General features: G+C 38.5%; 1 protein-coding gene across 1 annotated transcript; it reads left to right on the top strand.

Moving 5' to 3' along the window:
* Positions 1-3,584: 3,584 nt before the first annotated feature.
* LOC147160928 (androgen receptor-like) lies at positions 3,585-17,237 on the top strand. The gene is made up of 9 exons (XM_086057604.1): positions 3,585-3,919; positions 5,234-5,905; positions 8,949-9,097; positions 9,236-9,352; positions 11,574-11,846; positions 12,381-12,495; positions 12,976-13,106; positions 14,122-14,272; positions 15,210-17,237. Exons 1-9 carry the CDS (start codon positions 3,585-3,587, stop codon positions 15,214-15,216), a joined length of 1,950 nt encoding a protein of 649 aa, XP_085913730.1. The 3' UTR covers positions 15,217-17,237.
* The last annotated feature ends 101 nt before the right edge of the window (positions 17,238-17,338 follow it).

Genomic DNA, 17,338 nt, shown 5'->3' with positions numbered 1-17,338 from the left:
TCTAAGTGAAAAATAATGGCCTCTAAATCATTTGCTAAGTATGCATGTTGGCACGTCGACATCAAGTGGCAAAGTTAACCATCATGTTTAGACTAGTGAGGTCACATATTACACTCTAAAAAAAATTACCCTACGGGTAAAAACTGGACCGATCCTCTATTTGGGTCGGTCGATGTGACCCAATTTTGAGTCAAGAAATGGGTCTTTTTACTTTTAGTGTAAAACTACTCAGAAATATTGGTTAGAGCCCAAAAAAAAAGGTAATTTTGTGTAAAACAATCCAGAAAGTTTGACAGTGATATGATCAAGAAATGTTTACGGTTGACTTCCCCTCTCATGCTCTGTAATCACATTGGGACTCATGTAACAAACTTTTGAAAAACAAAAACATAGTAAATGTATTTCAACACAAAAAATGATATGTTTCACAGAAAGTCGAATATAAAATATGTTTTCTAACAGTATTACTGAGAGTTGAACTAAGTCCCGGGTGTACCTCACCTCTTGCCTAAAGCCAGCTGGGATGTGTTCCAGCTCACCACATAATGAGGACGTAATAATGGATGGGTGATATTACAAAAAAGAATAGCTACAGTATTAGTAAGTGTGCCAAAAAATGCATGATTAATGCTGGTGGTTTGTTTGTAACAGAATGGTTTAAAAATAGATGATTAACTGAGTGGATTTAAAAATAGTGTAGGTACTATTACTGCTTTATGCAAAATCTGATTTTCGCTTAACGTTTGTGACACTGACATACTGCCGTAAAAAACGAATACATTAAAATAGTTTCACTCCCTCAAAGACATAATTAACCTTTTTCACCCCTGATCTCCTATCTGGAAGGATGAACACAATCAAGGTGAAATTGGATTAAAAAGAAGGATCCTTGGCCTACAACGACTGTGCTGGTCGCCATTCAAGGTTTAAGTCTTGGATGTGTGTGTGTGTGTGTGTCTGGCCTTTCTGGCTTGTGCGACTACGGAGGCAGCTGACAGGTACCGGCTGGCCAAGCGGAATGCAGCTTCAGCAGTCGCTGAGGAAAAAATTCGGACATGAAAGGAGTTCGGTGAGGCCATGGAAAAAGGACTTCCGCACGGCTTCGAGGAAATTCTGGTCCATCATCCGGTGACTCAGGAGAGGAAAGCAGTGCACCGTTAACACTGTGTATAGTGGAGATGGGGTGCTGCTGACCTCGACTCGGGACGTTGTGAATCGGTGGGGAGAATACTTCCTCAATTTTATCGACACGCCTCCCTCACTTTCACTTAATCAAATTGAGGCACTATTAGAGAAAATAGGGTACACCCCTCATATACCGCCCAGTGTCATGTGACTCTTTTGTGTTACAAACTCAAGTGTGAATAGGAACAGGTGTGTTGAATTTGGTACTACAGGTCTCGGACTCTCTCATACTGGTCAGTGCGCTATATAAATAAAGATGACTTGACTTAAAATGCATCATGGCAAAGAACTATCTGAATTGCCAACACATTGAAACTGAGCTGTAGCATCGTGGCCAAGACGGCAAGCTTCAAATCAGATCAAATTGTAACAATTTGCCCAAAAATATCTTTACAATAAGCCCTTTTCATTGACCATTTATGACTGAACAATCTTCGAGTTAGTAAATTAACACTTTAAGCTGTTCACAATATGTAGGCTACTCCAGACTGGGTTCGGGTTCAAATTTCCTGCCCCGTGACTGCGGATGTGGCGCCATGTGTGCATTGTGTACGCAAAGAAGGGTGTGTGCAGTTTCATTTATTGGCCACAGGTGGCAGTAGCGATTCAAAATTAAATGTTCTGCATTCAGCAGCTTTAAAAAGTAAAAACTTTTAGATGCCAGTTCAACCTAAAAATATATATGAGCACAAAACAATCATAATGACAAATTTTTACACATTTTGTGTTATTAAATTTGATAATTAATCACACGCCTTGTTTATTGTCTGTGCAATTTAGTTGATCGTTGGAAAATAATTTGGAAATGAAAATATACAGTATAATGATGCAAACAAACAATTTCCCTTTGGGAGATGGAGAAAAATGAAACTGACGAGACAACGAGAGACACCTGGACAAGACAAAAGTGGCTGGGGGAGATGATTGGATGACACAAGGGAACAGGATGACGAGTACAGGTTTGAACAAAACCTTACAAGTCAGACAGGACACCAATCATAACACCATGATGGAAAAAAAAAACCTAAACATGAAGTTTGGAACACAAGCACGTGAATTATTTGCCAAGGACATCAGATTTCTCATTCAACATATCAAAAGAACTGAAAAGATATATTGTACATTTCTTTCCAGTAATAAATTGATTCGAGATATTGCGCAGTTGTTTTAAATGAAAGCATTATGGACGAATACATCATGTGGAAAACCAAACTAAATGTGAAAAAGTGTAGTAATGTTTGATGAGTACAACATTTTGTAAGACGTTACAAGGCTCCCTACTTCTTTTCAGAACGTTTTTTTTTTTTTTTTTGTGTCCATCCCCTTGAAGGACTTCATCATTTTGGCAGCAAGAGGACGCACAGCGAAGGCCGTGAATGACTATGTATGTACAATGTCCCAGATAAGAACACTAGAGCTGCAACACTTAACACCTGCATTTTGCTATTTTGGAATGATCTTAAAGTAGCCTTGCTAGAGTGCCTTCTTAATAGTGGTTTTCATAAGCAGTTGGTTATGTAGTGTGTAATGGTTGGGGCCTTAAGAGGTGATGCATATCAGCAACAAGTTACAGCCCTAAAACCTGCCTGATTGTAATTCCACAGATGAGCAACACTTGGTTCATTTCAGAGCCTTGACACGCATTTGATTAATCCCGTAGAATCTGGAATAATATTAGGTGGTGGCTGAAGTATGATGAGTCGGCATTGTAGGCATGAAGATGTTTCTTTTGTGTAATTTTCTGCAGTAAAATATATTTTCTCCACCTCTTGAATCACCTGGGATTATTCACATAAGTGATATGTTGATAAAAATCATACAAGTTTTGGTGCCTGCTTCCTGTTTTGTTGCCCAAAAAGGCTTTGGGGCAGTATATAATGTACCTCTGGTCAGGTAAAGCCCTTTGAAACTGTTCAGCTCTTGTAAGGTTTTCGGCTTTCGGGCATTGGAAATAGAATTCAATGTGGTTTGTGCAATCACTCAGAATAACAAACTATTTACTAAACGTTCGTGTGAGCAGTTGGTCAGTGGGTACAAAATCCAGGATACCCTAAAATGCACAATAATGTCACCCCCCGCTCCCTCTCTCACCCTAAGAGCAGCCATGGAGACTATAACGCGTAATATAACTGCCCTGCCCACTTCGTGCCACTTTGGAATTACGAAAGCGCGCTCTTCTGAGCGTGCTTTCGTAATTTGATCCAAATAATTGCTTTGTGGCTTTAGCGTGAGTTGCAGTTGCGTGTGTCAAAAATTAAATTGAAAAAGCACTGTCGTCTAATGAATACGTTTTAATTCCACTCACACTTCTTTGGACGTGACTCGAACGTCGAACAAAAAGTTCGCTCTCCGAACTTGTTTAGTGGCAGGGGGAGAGAAAAGAAACACTCTTTTGGGAAATGAGCCAAAGTAGCAGCACATTATGGCCAGCGGGGGACAAACCGGCGACCGGCCAACATGCCCAGTCAAAGACGGAAGAAAGTTGCTTTTTGGCCATAAACTCCGCAGGAGGTGAAACGGACCAGCTGAGGGAAGCCAACAACGCGAATATTTATGGAGCGTATGACAGGGGGAAACAGAGCTGTCAGAGAGAGGCTGACCCACACAAAGATTCGCCCCATACGCAATACCGCGTGGGCGACCCTTGTTCCATTCCAGCCTGCGCCACCATCTCGGACACAGCCCGCGACTTCTGTAAAGTCGTGTCCGTGTCTCTGGGGCTCTCCGCAGGGATGTGATTTTTCCGCTAATTCGCGGAATTCCGCTTTTTTTATATCCAAAAATAAAACGTTACAATTTTTTAAGTGGTAAAAAATCCGATTTCGTCTCTCGACAGCATTCCATTTTAGTGTTTCCGTAACTGAAATGAAACTGATCTTGCGATTGGTTGAAGTGTCCGTGTTGACCAATAAACGCGCTTGTTATAAAGGCATAGGCGTATGCCATTGTTCATTTTTCAGACGTTTTTGCCGAGTGTTTAAAGAAAGATGTCCGTGATCGAACGCAAAGATGCTCCGCGAGTTAAGGAAATTGACAAGATCGTAAAAAACAAGTTTCGATGGGACTGGTTAGAGAAGGATATATCTACAAATGTTGGAAAGAAGACTGTGACGAATTTGTTCAGTGACTTTATTCGGAAGATCGATCGTGCCGGGAAAGCGCTTTGCATTTGGTGCCGTGATACCGTTGACTATGGCGGGAGAGGTTTCAAAGCTCTTGAAAGTCACGCAAAGAGCAAAAAACACGTGAAAGAACTCCAGTCAAGAACAACAAATTATTCCATCGCTGGAAGTTTCGGTGCCCAAACGAAAACTCCAAAACTTTACGGCCTCCATCCCTTATTGACATCACAATCGGAAGCGGTAATAGAGAGACGTGATCCACCCCAACAACCTGTACCAGTTGCTGATAGAGTCGTGAATTTTGAGGTCGGTGGTAAACTTTTCAAATTAATCGAAATCAAATTTTCGAAAATATTATAACGTAATAAAAATGGCCATAAATATTTAACATGGTTAATCATTGACACAAACTCAAATGAATGCTGCATGTTTGCACTTTTCAGGTTTCAATATGTTGACTGTCTTGATGTATGCAGTTACAGAGATGATCTTAGTCAATCATGCATTCGACGAATGCATGATTGTGTTTTTACCAGAGCTTGCTGCATGAGGTATTTTATGTTTTTGTTATGCATTATGTATTAAATTAAGAATGATTGATTAAATGATTTATTGCATGGTAAATATATATGATGATATTCTCAGTGATAGTTTTTAAAAGAAAAGTCAGTCCAATGTTTTTGAATGTGACTGATTTTGAGTTGACTAAAACTGCAATTTTATATGGGATAGTTCAATATACATTGAAATTTTATGCTGTTGTTTTGTCTATTTCTTTGTCATCTGAGTGCATTGAAAGTAATTAAAAACACGGAAAACCCATGAGCTCTGGACCTAGCTGAGTGCCCGCGGCCCCCAGACCCCCGGCTAAATTTTCAGATAATTTCACTTTGGTCTAATCACATCCCTGTCTCCGCGGACTCGAGTGACACCGGCGATGTGGCTTCCGACCACCTCAAGGTCACCCGCTGTATGTACCAAGCGAGAGCCGCCAACCCCGCCTCCGTGTCGGCCGCCAAGTACAGGTGCTTGTCGGGGCAAGAGGCGGGGGAAGCGATGTTTAAAAGTTCCGAGACAACGCTGCCCCAACAGCATCCCGCTACCACTTCTTCTTTGGAGTTCGCGCTAGCCGACTCCACTGAACTAACTTGTAAACAATTTGACCACATGGCCACCGGTTTCACGCCGTCCATGTCGCAAGACTTGGAGCTCGCCGGACGAGCCTACAAGCCATTTGAGGTGTCGTCGCCAGACTACGGTCCGGACAACTGCGGGTACCAACTGGAGCCATACCGCGTCAGTGTGAAGTCGGAGGAGCTGAACGAAGCGTGTGAAGAGGCGCAGCGGGGCAACAACTACTCCCATGGCGACAGGTACAACTCTCAGCTCTGGGGGGCGAGGCAGTGTGTGCCGATGCCGCACACGAGTGGGGCGAACGCGGCCTTCGCATGCGAGCCATACGAGAGGAGCTCCGGGCGAACCGATCAGTGGTACCCCTCCGGTGGGATGGTGATGCCGCCTTACGCCAACGCCAACGCCAACGCCAACTTCATCAAGGCGGAAATGGGACAACGGGTCGATGTCTCCTACGACTCAAGGTAAACAAAAACATCACACTTAAAAGTACACAAACAAACAAAAATGGTATCCACAATGAGACTACAAAGACGACAAATGTGACTTTAATGAAAAAATGTGAGCCAACTAAATTTAGAAATTTATAAAATGTAACCCTGGGAAATTTTTGAAACAGTTTATTTATTTATTTATTTATTTATAATTTCATATTCATTACACTTGCATTGCTATAATATGAGTTGTGATAATTTCTCTCTGGGAATGACATTTGCTTAACTATTTTGTGTTCACCTAGAACGCAACACAACCAGATGTTAATTAATATACCAATATAAAGAAAAAAAACCTTTGCCAAAAAAAAAAGTGTGCTTCCCAGATTAGTGACTTTATGACCCAGGGTCATGACTGGGCTCAAGTATTAATTCTCCTCTTGCACTTGACCAATATCAGGAATCTCTTAAATTTAAATGTAACGAAACCCGAATTACTAACTGCTCTGTATTCTAATATTTATTGTTTTGCTGTCAAACTGGTGGCCCAAAATGTTTTCACATTGAACTGTGCATTTTGGCAAAACTTGTTTAGTTAAGACAAACGTATTCCTCATTATCTAAGCATTGTTTTAAGTTTAGTGTCAAGTTTTTAATAAACTTGCCTTAAATGACAATTATGTGACTTGAGGAATTAAATGTTGTTGGCGTGAAACTCCTGCATATGGCGTGCATATCTGGTTTAGGGGTTCTGAGTTAGAATCTCAGCTCAGATATTTCTGTGTGCAGTTATCATCTTTCATTTTCCTCCCAGATTCCATAAACATGCATATTACGTTAATTGACGACTTTTAACTTGTGAGTGTTAATGGTTGTTTTTCATGATGTGGTTGTGTGACAACTAATCCAGGGTGCACCCCGTTTATTGCTGAAAACCAGCTCGGATAGACTTCAGCTCACAGCATGAGCGGGAGAAGTACATGAATATTTATTGCCTGATTTCTTAACAACAAAAACACAAAACAATATCTGAAAATACATTAGAAACAATATGTTTTTCTTTTTTTGTCTTTTTCAAATAATAAATTGTTTTAATTAATGTTCACTATGGGAACTTAAAAAAATATATATAATAAGACTGACACATGAATGGAGTGTCGGTCAATGCGCGACCGGCAAGCCGCATTGACAATCAATTCATTTATAAGTCCGTGCGTGCGTGCGTGCGTGCGTGCGTGCGTGCTGTTTTCTTTTTCTTGGTAAGTCCGTGCGTGCGTGCTGTTTTCTTTTTCTTGTGTCTTGTTTGACAGCACCGTTTATGTGCTCAGTTTGAATTGGATGTTGAAGTGTGAATTAATAAAGAAAGCACAACAACAAAAAAAGTCCGTGCGTGCTGTCGAGTCGCGTCAGGAGTGACGTCATGCAGCCGACAAATTCGGCTTTCGGAGGACCCAGCCTTGAGAATTTGGACGCAAGCTATCTGTCTGACTGAATGCACACTATCTGCTTCCTGTCTTCTCGCCCCTCAGCAAATCTCAGGCCAATCATAAATCACACTCTGTTGGTTACCTTTAAGGCCTCCCAGAAAATTGGAAATTACAGAATTTATGAGCAACACAACTGCAGTGTTAGTGCGACAGTGTGCAATGATTATTTCACGCCAAATAGAGGTACATTATGGAAGCGTATTGCATTCACTTAAAAAAAAACAATTTTTTTTGAGGAGCTCTGTTTGTGTGTGTGTGTGTGTGTGTGTGTGTGTGTGTGTGTGCGCGCATGTATTTTTTCAATGTTCTGTTTTTCATTTTCTTTTTTGTTTCAATATGTTATTTATAATTTTCAAGCTTTCCAAAGACACAAGCTGATGCTCTGTTTTTTTTTTTTAAATACCTCTGAACTCCAAATGGCTTGTTGCAGACTCGCTAATGGCGGCCCGCCTGCAAAATGTTTCCATGGAAACTTAACTGTTAGTTTACTAAAATTATGCTGATCTATTGACAAATTAGTCCGAAAAACGGGATATAAAAAAAAGAAGAAGAAATCGAGTGAATACAACATGCTTCCTTAGTACGTGTACCACCACACTTGAATCACTGAAGTTGAACTTCCCTGCAGGTCGAATAATCCACACTGGCCGTATTGGACCTGGCAGGCCAGTTCTGGCCCGCAGCCCGTTCGTTGGACGCTCCTGCTCCAGAGGGATTTCCAAGCTTAAACTTGTAGTGTGGATTTGAAATACATCTTTTGTGGCAGACACTTAGAACTTTTCTGACATGCCTCACTGATTATTTGTCTTGACCACTGTTAGTGTTAAGCAGAACTTATGTCAGCTTTACTTTGGACTCCTTGTACTGCATCTGCAGTAAATTGTTAAGGTCTTCACAAACAATTTGAAACACACTTCAAGCCAAAATAAACAGTTAAGCTAAGTAATAGCTTCCCGGCTCCTCATGGGTTTGTTTTTTGTTAACATTGACATAAAGTTGGGAATGTACTTTGTATTTTAAGATAAGCACAATTATCACTAATGGGACGGAACGGTTTCCTGTATCATTTTCATTCAGGATTACGTGCCGCTGCCTTTTGTTAATTTGGGTCCTCTGAGATCTACCATCGCAAACTTAGCTGGCACATTTCTCACTTTTACCCTTGATGGAGCTCTCACTAGTTGCTGAGTTATAATTCCACTCTTACTCCCCCCCACCCCCACCTAAGTCAAACTGATACTGTCTTGTGTAAATGTTTTTTTTTCTTAACTCATTTTGCCCTTGTCTGTTTTACTATGAACCTTGATATCTGAGTCGTCGTTATGTCTGGATGTTTTTTCCCCATCGCTGTCTGTGCGCAAAGGCTGACGCTGGGTGCATCCTCAGCTCAGTCTAGTTTTTGCGGAAACTTATTAAATGTGAAATCCTCTTTAATCCTGATTTCTACACCTACAGAAAGTGACGGCTGTAGGTTAATTTTGTAATATGCGGTAGTTAGATCCATTTGATTATACGAGTGTCGCCTTCCTAATGTTCTGATATTAACGTGTACACACACATTGTGTGTTTCTTGTGGCTAACTGTAGATTTGAGACTGGCAGAGAGCACATGATCCCCATGGAGTTCTTCTATCCGCCGCAGAGAGCATGTCTTATCTGTTCGGACGAGGCATCCGGATGCCATTATGGTGCACTCACCTGCGGCAGCTGCAAGGCTTTCTTCAAAAGAGCAGAAGGTAAACAGGATCAGAAATAAGTATGTGGTGTGAACACACACACCGCAACATCTTTAACTTTTAGCTCAAATGACACATTAGATACTGCCCTTTTATTTGTGACCTACACGTGACATCTGCTCTCCTCTTTATCCAAAGGCAAGCAGAAATACTTGTGTGCCAGCAAGAATGACTGCACCATTGATAAACTGAGGAGAAGAAACTGTCCATCTTGTAGGCTGAAGAAGTGCTTCGAAGCTGGGATGACTCTCGGAGGTAGGGTGGACTAAAGTACTGTTGTCTCACTGGACTGTGAATCAATTTTCACAATAAGATAAGAAAAGAGCATGCTTGTTCCACAGCATAGATGGCCTCATTCCTGAAAGATGCGTACGTTGTGTTTTATACTTTTCATATATTAAATAAATGGGTCATTTTCATATAATTTGACAGGACAGGAAAGACATGGCTCACTTAATTTCCTTATGAAAATAAATTTTTCTGATAATGAGTATTTGATTTATTGCCTCTTTTTACCACAGGTCATAATTGTTTCGAAGAAAAAAAAATACTTTGAAGCAAAAGTTTGATATTAACTCATTCACTGCCATTGACGACTATAGACGTCAAAGATTCATGTGAACTATTTCTATTAGTTTAACTTTTTTTAATTTCATTTCATTTTTTATGAAAACCTAGATTTTTTTTGTATTGTTCATTTATAACAAATATAACATTTGTGATTAATCGTGAGTCAACTATTGAAGTCATGTGATTAATTACGATCACAAATTGTAATTGCCTGACGCCCCTCATTTTTAATAATATTTAAAAATTAGGGGCGTCAGGCGATTACGTTTTTTAAAATTGTAATTAATCACATGACTTCAATAGTTGACTCACGATTAATCACAAATGTTATATTTGTTATAAATGAACAATACAAAAAAAATCTAGGTTTTCATACACTTGTTAGCAAAAGTGGATTTTTTTTTACCAATGGTCTGTTTTCACTCAAGCTGTCTTTGCCATTATTGCCAGTGGAGAGAGCCTCATTATATTGTTGCAATACACCAGAGCGACCTGTGAGCTCAAGTGCCAGGATGAGGCTTCTATTTTGCATTCACACAAGAGCAGACATCAAAATAAATGGTGTTATTCCTGAGATAGGAAAAAATAAGTATGAATTGTTCTTTTAAATGCTTACAATTTTAAATGATCAATAATGTTTTAAAAATAGCACTGTTACCGTTATTTGTTTGTTTGTTTACACAATCTTAAAAAAAAATACAAATATGGCGGCAAAAAAAAAACAATGTGAAGGTGAATTAGAAACCCATTACAAGGACCTCACCTAAGAATAAGTAACTAACATTTTAATAACAAATGCTATATATAGCCTCGACAAACATATCTTCAACATAACTGAATTATTACTTAAGCAAAAATAATTCCATAAGCGGCACACATTAAATACTGTATTAGTCCGTATATGCAAAAAGATCAGTGTCACTTACCGTGTTATTTAATGTAAAAGTTCTCACGTCAAGATGAACCCTTAACTATTCCATTTGCAATCACAAGCACGTGCTGAATTCAGGTGCTGTTTTAATGAATGGTAATAAGCTCAGTGTGTACTGCATGAACAAAACACATTACAGGGAAGGCGAAGTAGTAAAAGTATTAGTGCTTTGCCAAGAAAGACCAAGCACTTCAGTCTCTCTCCACGGCACATCCTCCACAACTCTCCAAAAAAGTTCTTGACAATAATATGTTCTGGATTTTGCTGCATAACTAATATTTCACAAATGTAATGTTAATCAGAATGACTAGTGAGGTCACATATAACATATTGTGAAGAAATGTTTAAGGTTGACTTCCCTTTTAAGCAACATTTGCATTTAACATTTGCTGTAGTTGCAGATCAGAACTGCACACTGGTTAGACATTTTGAACCAACCCAACAAAACATTCAGATGAGAAATAATCTTGGGAGGTCATGCCACATAATAACAATTGAAGTTTAAAAGGAGTCCCAAAAATAAAAAAAGCTACCCCTCATACAAAATGACCGCAGACCTTTCCATCAGATGAGACGCATCTGTTCAATCTGACCCAAAAGGTTGGGAGATTAGAAGATGAGTCTGGGTATTGTTGGCTATAATAGTTTTTTTTTTTTGGTTAGGTTTTAAAAAAAAAAAAAACACTGACTGCATGAAGCATTTTTAAATTGATCATTTGTGAAATGACTTGAATTCTCAGAAATGCAATCACCCAGTCTGCCTTTTTCAGATCTTTTTGGCATAACGGCATAAAAAGACAAATGAATGTCGTACAGGAATGAATAAAGTTTTCTGAATCTGAACGGTTGACTTTTCGAAAATGACTTTTTGCCTGATTCATCATTTCTAAAGCACCAATCTCTTTATCTTTTTAACCACAATTGATCCAACAAAACAATGACACTGTATTTGTTTTTGTTTTTTCCTTTTGCTAGCACGCAAACTGAAAAAGATTGGACAGCCCAAAAATGCCCAAAGGGAGCAAATTATTATCAATAAACCAGAGGCTATCCAGAATTTATCGGTCCTGAATTCCAACACCCAACAAGTGGTCTTCATGAACATCCTGGAGTCCATTGAGCCGGAGGTGGTGAATGCAGGCCACGATTGCGCCCTGCCCGACTCAGCAGCCTCTCTGCTCAGCAGCCTCAACGAGCTTGGAGAAAGACAATTGGTCAAAGTGGTCAAATGGGCGAAAGGACTCCCAGGTAAGGCACCGGTGATTCAAATCATTTCAAAAAGTAGTTTTTTTCTTTTTTTGCATATTAGACAATCCAAGACAGTCATGCCACAGGACAGAAAGCATCATTGTTCAATTCAGAAATTCAGGCAGCAATCCAGTCGATGAAGGACATCAAGTTCTTTAGAAACAAGATGGCTGATTTTCAATTGTGTATGGAAACTGATGCTAATGTTTTTTACATGGGATGTTAGAATAGGCTGCAAATTTTTTACATTTTTTTCCTTTTCTGACTAGCCCATGTTGGCATTGATCTCACTGCAATTGTGAGAAAGAGAATTGCTGTTTGGATGGAGAAATGCAGCATAAACATCTAAAAATCGGAGTTGTCCATTGGTTATGACAGAACTTGATAAACAGGAAAGCAGAACAAAGCTGTCTGAAAAAGTAGTGGCCCTAAAATTGATCCATGAGAAATCCCACAGGGTATTGTTGAGGAAATGCTGACACATGAGACATGTTAAGCTGTTTAAAATGTCTAATGTGTAATCACTGCTTGTAGGTTTTCAGACCCTCCATGTGGATGACGAAATGACTGTCATCCAGAATTCTTGGATGACCGTGATGGTCACCAACGACAGGATGCTGTACTTCGCGCCTGATCTCATCTTCAATGAGTAAATGATCACATTTAATTGACATATAATGACACGTTTCTTGCTGTCTCACATCTTTTCCACTCACTTGTTCATGACGCCCTGTTTTTATGTAGAATCACAAAAAATACATTATCTTAGTTTTCTCTCTCTCTCTCTCCATAAAATAGAGATAGTTGCAGTCTTTTAAGCCTTATTAAAGTGAGGAACATTAGTTCTTATCGTAAAACTGTGAGGGTGCTGCCGAATGAAACTGATTCAGATGAGAATATTGGTTGCCACATCGCCAATATCGTTAGAAGGAAAATCCACTTTTGTTCCCTTTGCATTACAATTTTCACCAATTTGGCGGTAACCTCACATCTCCTCTGCTGCAGCTCATCATCACACAACCGAATGTCAGACGTGTAAAAACATTTGATGCCTCACTTCTTTTGTGATTTGAGCGTTCGTTCCCATGACCTCGCCTCCTCACCCAAGCGCTCTTCTTTCCATTGGCAGGCAACGGATGCACGTCTCCTCCATGCACGTGCTCTGCAGCGGAATGAAGAAGCTGTCACAGGAGTTTGTGTCGATGCAGCTCACGCATGAGGAATACCTATGCATGAAGGCCCTGCTCATCTTCAGCATTGGTGAGTTGGGATTAGTTCATGGGAATTTCAGTTTGCCTAACTAGTCTATATGTGAGATGAAGACTTGGAGGTGTTTCACTATGTACCTTCGGGGTCTTGTGGGTGGAGCTGTGTTGGAATTTTGTAACATACAAGGTTTTTAGTTAACGAAAACTAACAAAAACTAACGAAAAAACGAAAACTAAAATTCAAAAAACAATTTCATTAACAAAATAAAATAAAAACAAAAATGCTTTTCTTTTTTTCTTTTCTTTTTATGTTTACAAAACTAACTATAACTATAGCAAAAATGTCCTTTGTTTTAATCTTTGCTAATTCATTGAATGCATTAATTAGCCTTTTGGGGATGATTTTAAATGTGATTTTAAGTAGATTTATTTACCCGGAATAAGGACGTTTGAAAGTGTCACACAGAAGTGACATCATAGCAGTCAATAGAAAAGAACCTTCAGATGATGTCGCGCCGAGGCGACAACAAAATGCTTTAACCCCAGGTGCTAGCTAGCTAGCTCCCATGGTGCTCGTTTACCTGCTAGGAGGGAGCTAGCGAGCTAGCTAGTAAGCATCAATGGCTAAAGCCAAACTGTGGCAGAGTTTTTACTTTCTGGACCTGGATTTGCCACCTCTGCGCACAAGTCATACACATTTAATAATAAGTAAATACATAAATAAACAAAAACTAATACTGAAACAAACTAAACTAAAACTAAGCTTCTTCTTTTTTTTTAAATAACTAAAACTAATCAAAACTAACAGAACCGGCCTGAAAACGAATTAAAACTAACTACATGTTGTTTTGATCGTGTCCAGTGATTTTCATCTTTTCAGTACAAGCACTATGCAAGTTAATAAGATGGAAGCTCTTTTGTACTGTGCAGAGGTTATTTTTGTTGTTGTAGGAGCATCTCTTTACTTACGTACATGGACAAATTTCTTTCTGTGGCCAGCGGGGGGAGAAACTTGAAATTGACAAAAATAATGAAAAAGAAATGTCTGAATGTTTTTGTTGCTGCAGTTCCAGTGGAAGGTCTGAAGAGCCAGAAGTACTTTGAAGAGCTGCGCCACAGCTACATCAACGAACTCCGCCGGCTGGTTAACGCTCGCTTTCCAGGCCATTTTCAGAGGTTCTACTACCTCACAGAGCTGATGGACTCCCTCCACATACCGTGAGATGCACTCCTTGCTAATAAGACTTTTTGCTGTGCTCGAAGGAACAATACTGATATGTTAAAAACAAAAAAAACATTCAAACCTTAACTACATCTCAAGTCTGATTAAATAGAAAAGAACCATGTGAAATTGAATGCAATAATGAAGGCTGTTAATATGACACGCCGATAAGACAGATTTGAAAAGTTTTTGCACGTCGTTTCTAATGTGGGCTCTGATATCAATCTCACACAGGTTATTTTTCCTCCCCCAGCGGAGCTTAATGAAACGGAAATTACTTTTTATTTTTTTAAAAGGACATTCACTCGCAGCCGTTTTCACTGAAGCAACCCCCTTCGCTCCCAGCTGTTTTCTTGCATATTAGTCTCTCTTCTTTCTCCAGGAAACAAAGTATATTTGTTTTCTTTTATCTGTTTCCGTTTTGAAGCAATTAGCATTAGAATATAGCTAAGGTTCATCATCATTCACAAATCTATTTAGAAATGTGAGTAAAAGAGATTTTTTTTCTACATGGCCCTGGTTGATCTCTTATACACTGCTGCCACCTGCTGGCCGATAACTACCATTTAAGCGTTCTCTTCAGTTCAGAGGCTGCGTCAAAAGCCTTCTGTATGCTCTAGCGTAACAATAAAAACGTGGCAATATTTAAAATAGAACGTTTTTATACATTTTTGGGAGCAAATGAGTTCAGATAAAAAAAAATTATGCATAATGGTCAATAAAAAAAAGGATGTTTTTTCTTATGGAAAGCGTGAAATGGTCCACTGTAAATGGAATGAAAACATTGTGGACATTTGAAGACAATCATGATGCTAGTCAATAATTTGTTCAGCAAAATGTGTTGAAAATACTGATTGGTAAAGTAATACAAATCGCCAGAATAAAATTTCAGACTTGTCGTTGATTTTTAATGTCATTTCTCCTGCGTTTCAGATGGTGAAGAAACTGCAAATCCTGGGAGTTTTGGCCAATCCCATCATGTTCCACGAGTAGCACGTGACATGTTTTGGGGGGGATTATTTTCCCATCAAGAAGTAACACATCTTTTGCTGCCAGCCTGGCATGGCTTGTTTCCTGGCAATTATGAGTTCATATTCTTTTTTTTTCTTCTTATAATTGTAATCTCCTCTTTTAAGCCATATTTTGTTTCCTTGGTCACAACCGTGTGAGTTTTTGTTTCTGTTGTCAGTCCGAGCTGAGATGCCACAAAGCAAAGTCACAAATTAACATCACACCAACCATATTGGAAACACGTCATTATGTACACCTACACGTTTGACAAGGCTAGGAAATCCAATAAAGAGCTGGATTTTAAAAAATAGATACAAATCTACGTTAACAAAGAAAATATTGCTTAGTTTTTTGTTGTTTTTTAATTAACACGGTCAGATATTTAATGCAATGAGTCACTCCAGAATTTTGTGGCGGAGTGATTTTTAGGACTAAAATAAATGTAACGTACTTAAAAAAAAATTGTAGAAGTGTTCTTTTGTACCATGTTTTCATAGTGAACAAAAAGTTGAAAAATTAAAATAACTAAAACTAGAATAAAAAAATGAAAAAAAATAAATGAAAAAAAATGCATGAATAATGTATTCATTGTGAATCTTGTGTCATTTAGTACTTTAATAAGAGCAAATTCTGCTACACTTTTTTTCTTTTTTAACCAACTTGATCAAATCCTGTCATGTTAAGTTATTCCTGGGCATCATGAAGCATGACGTTTCCATGAATTAGTTTGATTTCTTTGCATTCAAATTACCAACAGCTGCGTGTGATGAAGTGAAGTTCAACGCTGCTACTGCCAAACACTACAATGATATATAAATATATTAAATTAGTACCTTTCTGACAGTGTCAATGGCTAGTAAATATGCACTACTTCAAACAATAAAAAAACCTAAATTAAAATGCTATGCTAATTATAGATTTTTTTTTTTTTACTTTATTTTACAATGCAATCAAAGTGTTTTTTGTTTTTTTTTACTTCTCTTTGTCAGCCATTATATGACGTAGGCTGGATTGACACTTTTGGTCCAAATTCGGATACCATACCTATGTCCGTTACGCCTCCATTTCAAGTGAGGTCAATTTGATTTGGCTACGTTTACATTCCCTGAGCACACGGAACAACCCGCAAATAACTTTATAAGCATCAAAACTACAAATTGACAACATGGAAGTACGCAATAATAGATACAAAATGTAATCTAACACTCGAGCTCATATATTTACATCGTCAGGCTCACAGAAAATACTTAACGTTTATCGACAATGCTAAATAAAAGTCATTTAGTCCCAAGGACCACGTGGAGCGATTTTCAATTTCAATCAGTTATCCCGGAAATAAATATCAAGTTGCATAGATTAAAAAAAAATATATATATACAATTTTATCCACGGCTCCCATTAAGTCATCTAGCTGTGGTTTAATAATACTTGTATACGTATATATTCCTGTGTGGTATCGCTTACCTTAGTTTATTGAACATGAGCTAAAATTCCAGAGGTCATTGATCAAGACAGCATGTTGTCGAGTTAACATATGTAAGCAGCTAATTCATAACGAGCATTGCAAACGATGAACGTCTTTGTTGGGTTTTGCGTCAATGTGTCCAAAGCACAAAAAAATAAAAAATAAAAAATATATATATTCATTCAATCTACACTGATACTAAATGTTAATTTTGGCCATAATATACTTTTCACAGACAAAAATATGAAAACATGAAAAAGTTTTTGTGTCGCTGGTATGTGCCCAGTCTACTGCATATTAAAGTGCTCCACTTTGTACCCTTACAATATATATTAATCAGTATTGCTTTTGGTATTGTGATATTGGCTTATTGTTGGTTCTATCTAAAAAGTATGTAACGAAGTGTGTAACGAAGTGTGCAACGAAGTATGTAACGAAGTATGTAATCATCTTAAGGCAAATAAAAATCATAATGCATAATAACACGGAACGTTTTTCTGTCTCTTCATACCAGAATCACTTTAGACCTTTGAAGTTTTCTGACTGGCAACATTTGAGGTCTAAAGCCTTTTTACAGAAATGTGTA

This window comes from Leptonotus elevatus, chromosome 16, assembly GCF_054856555.1.
Source record: "Leptonotus elevatus isolate MCC_2025b chromosome 16, RoL_Lele_1.0, whole genome shotgun sequence".
NCBI lineage: Eukaryota > Metazoa > Chordata > Actinopteri > Syngnathiformes > Syngnathidae > Leptonotus > Leptonotus elevatus.
This window is presented reverse-complemented; position numbering and strand designations above follow the sequence as displayed.

Bases quoted from the DNA above. Each gene is read 5' to 3' on its own strand.
- LOC147160928 (XM_086057604.1), top strand. From the start codon at position 3,585: ATGAGCCAAAGTAGCAGCACATTATGGCCAGCGGGGGACAAACCGGCG. The intron at 3,920-5,233 runs GTGATTTTTCCG...CGCGGACTCGAG, and splicing joins CTGGGGCTCTCCGCAGGGAT to TGACACCGGCGATGTGGCTT. The intron at 11,847-12,380 runs GTAAGGCACCGG...CACTGCTTGTAG, and splicing joins ATGGGCGAAAGGACTCCCAG to GTTTTCAGACCCTCCATGTG.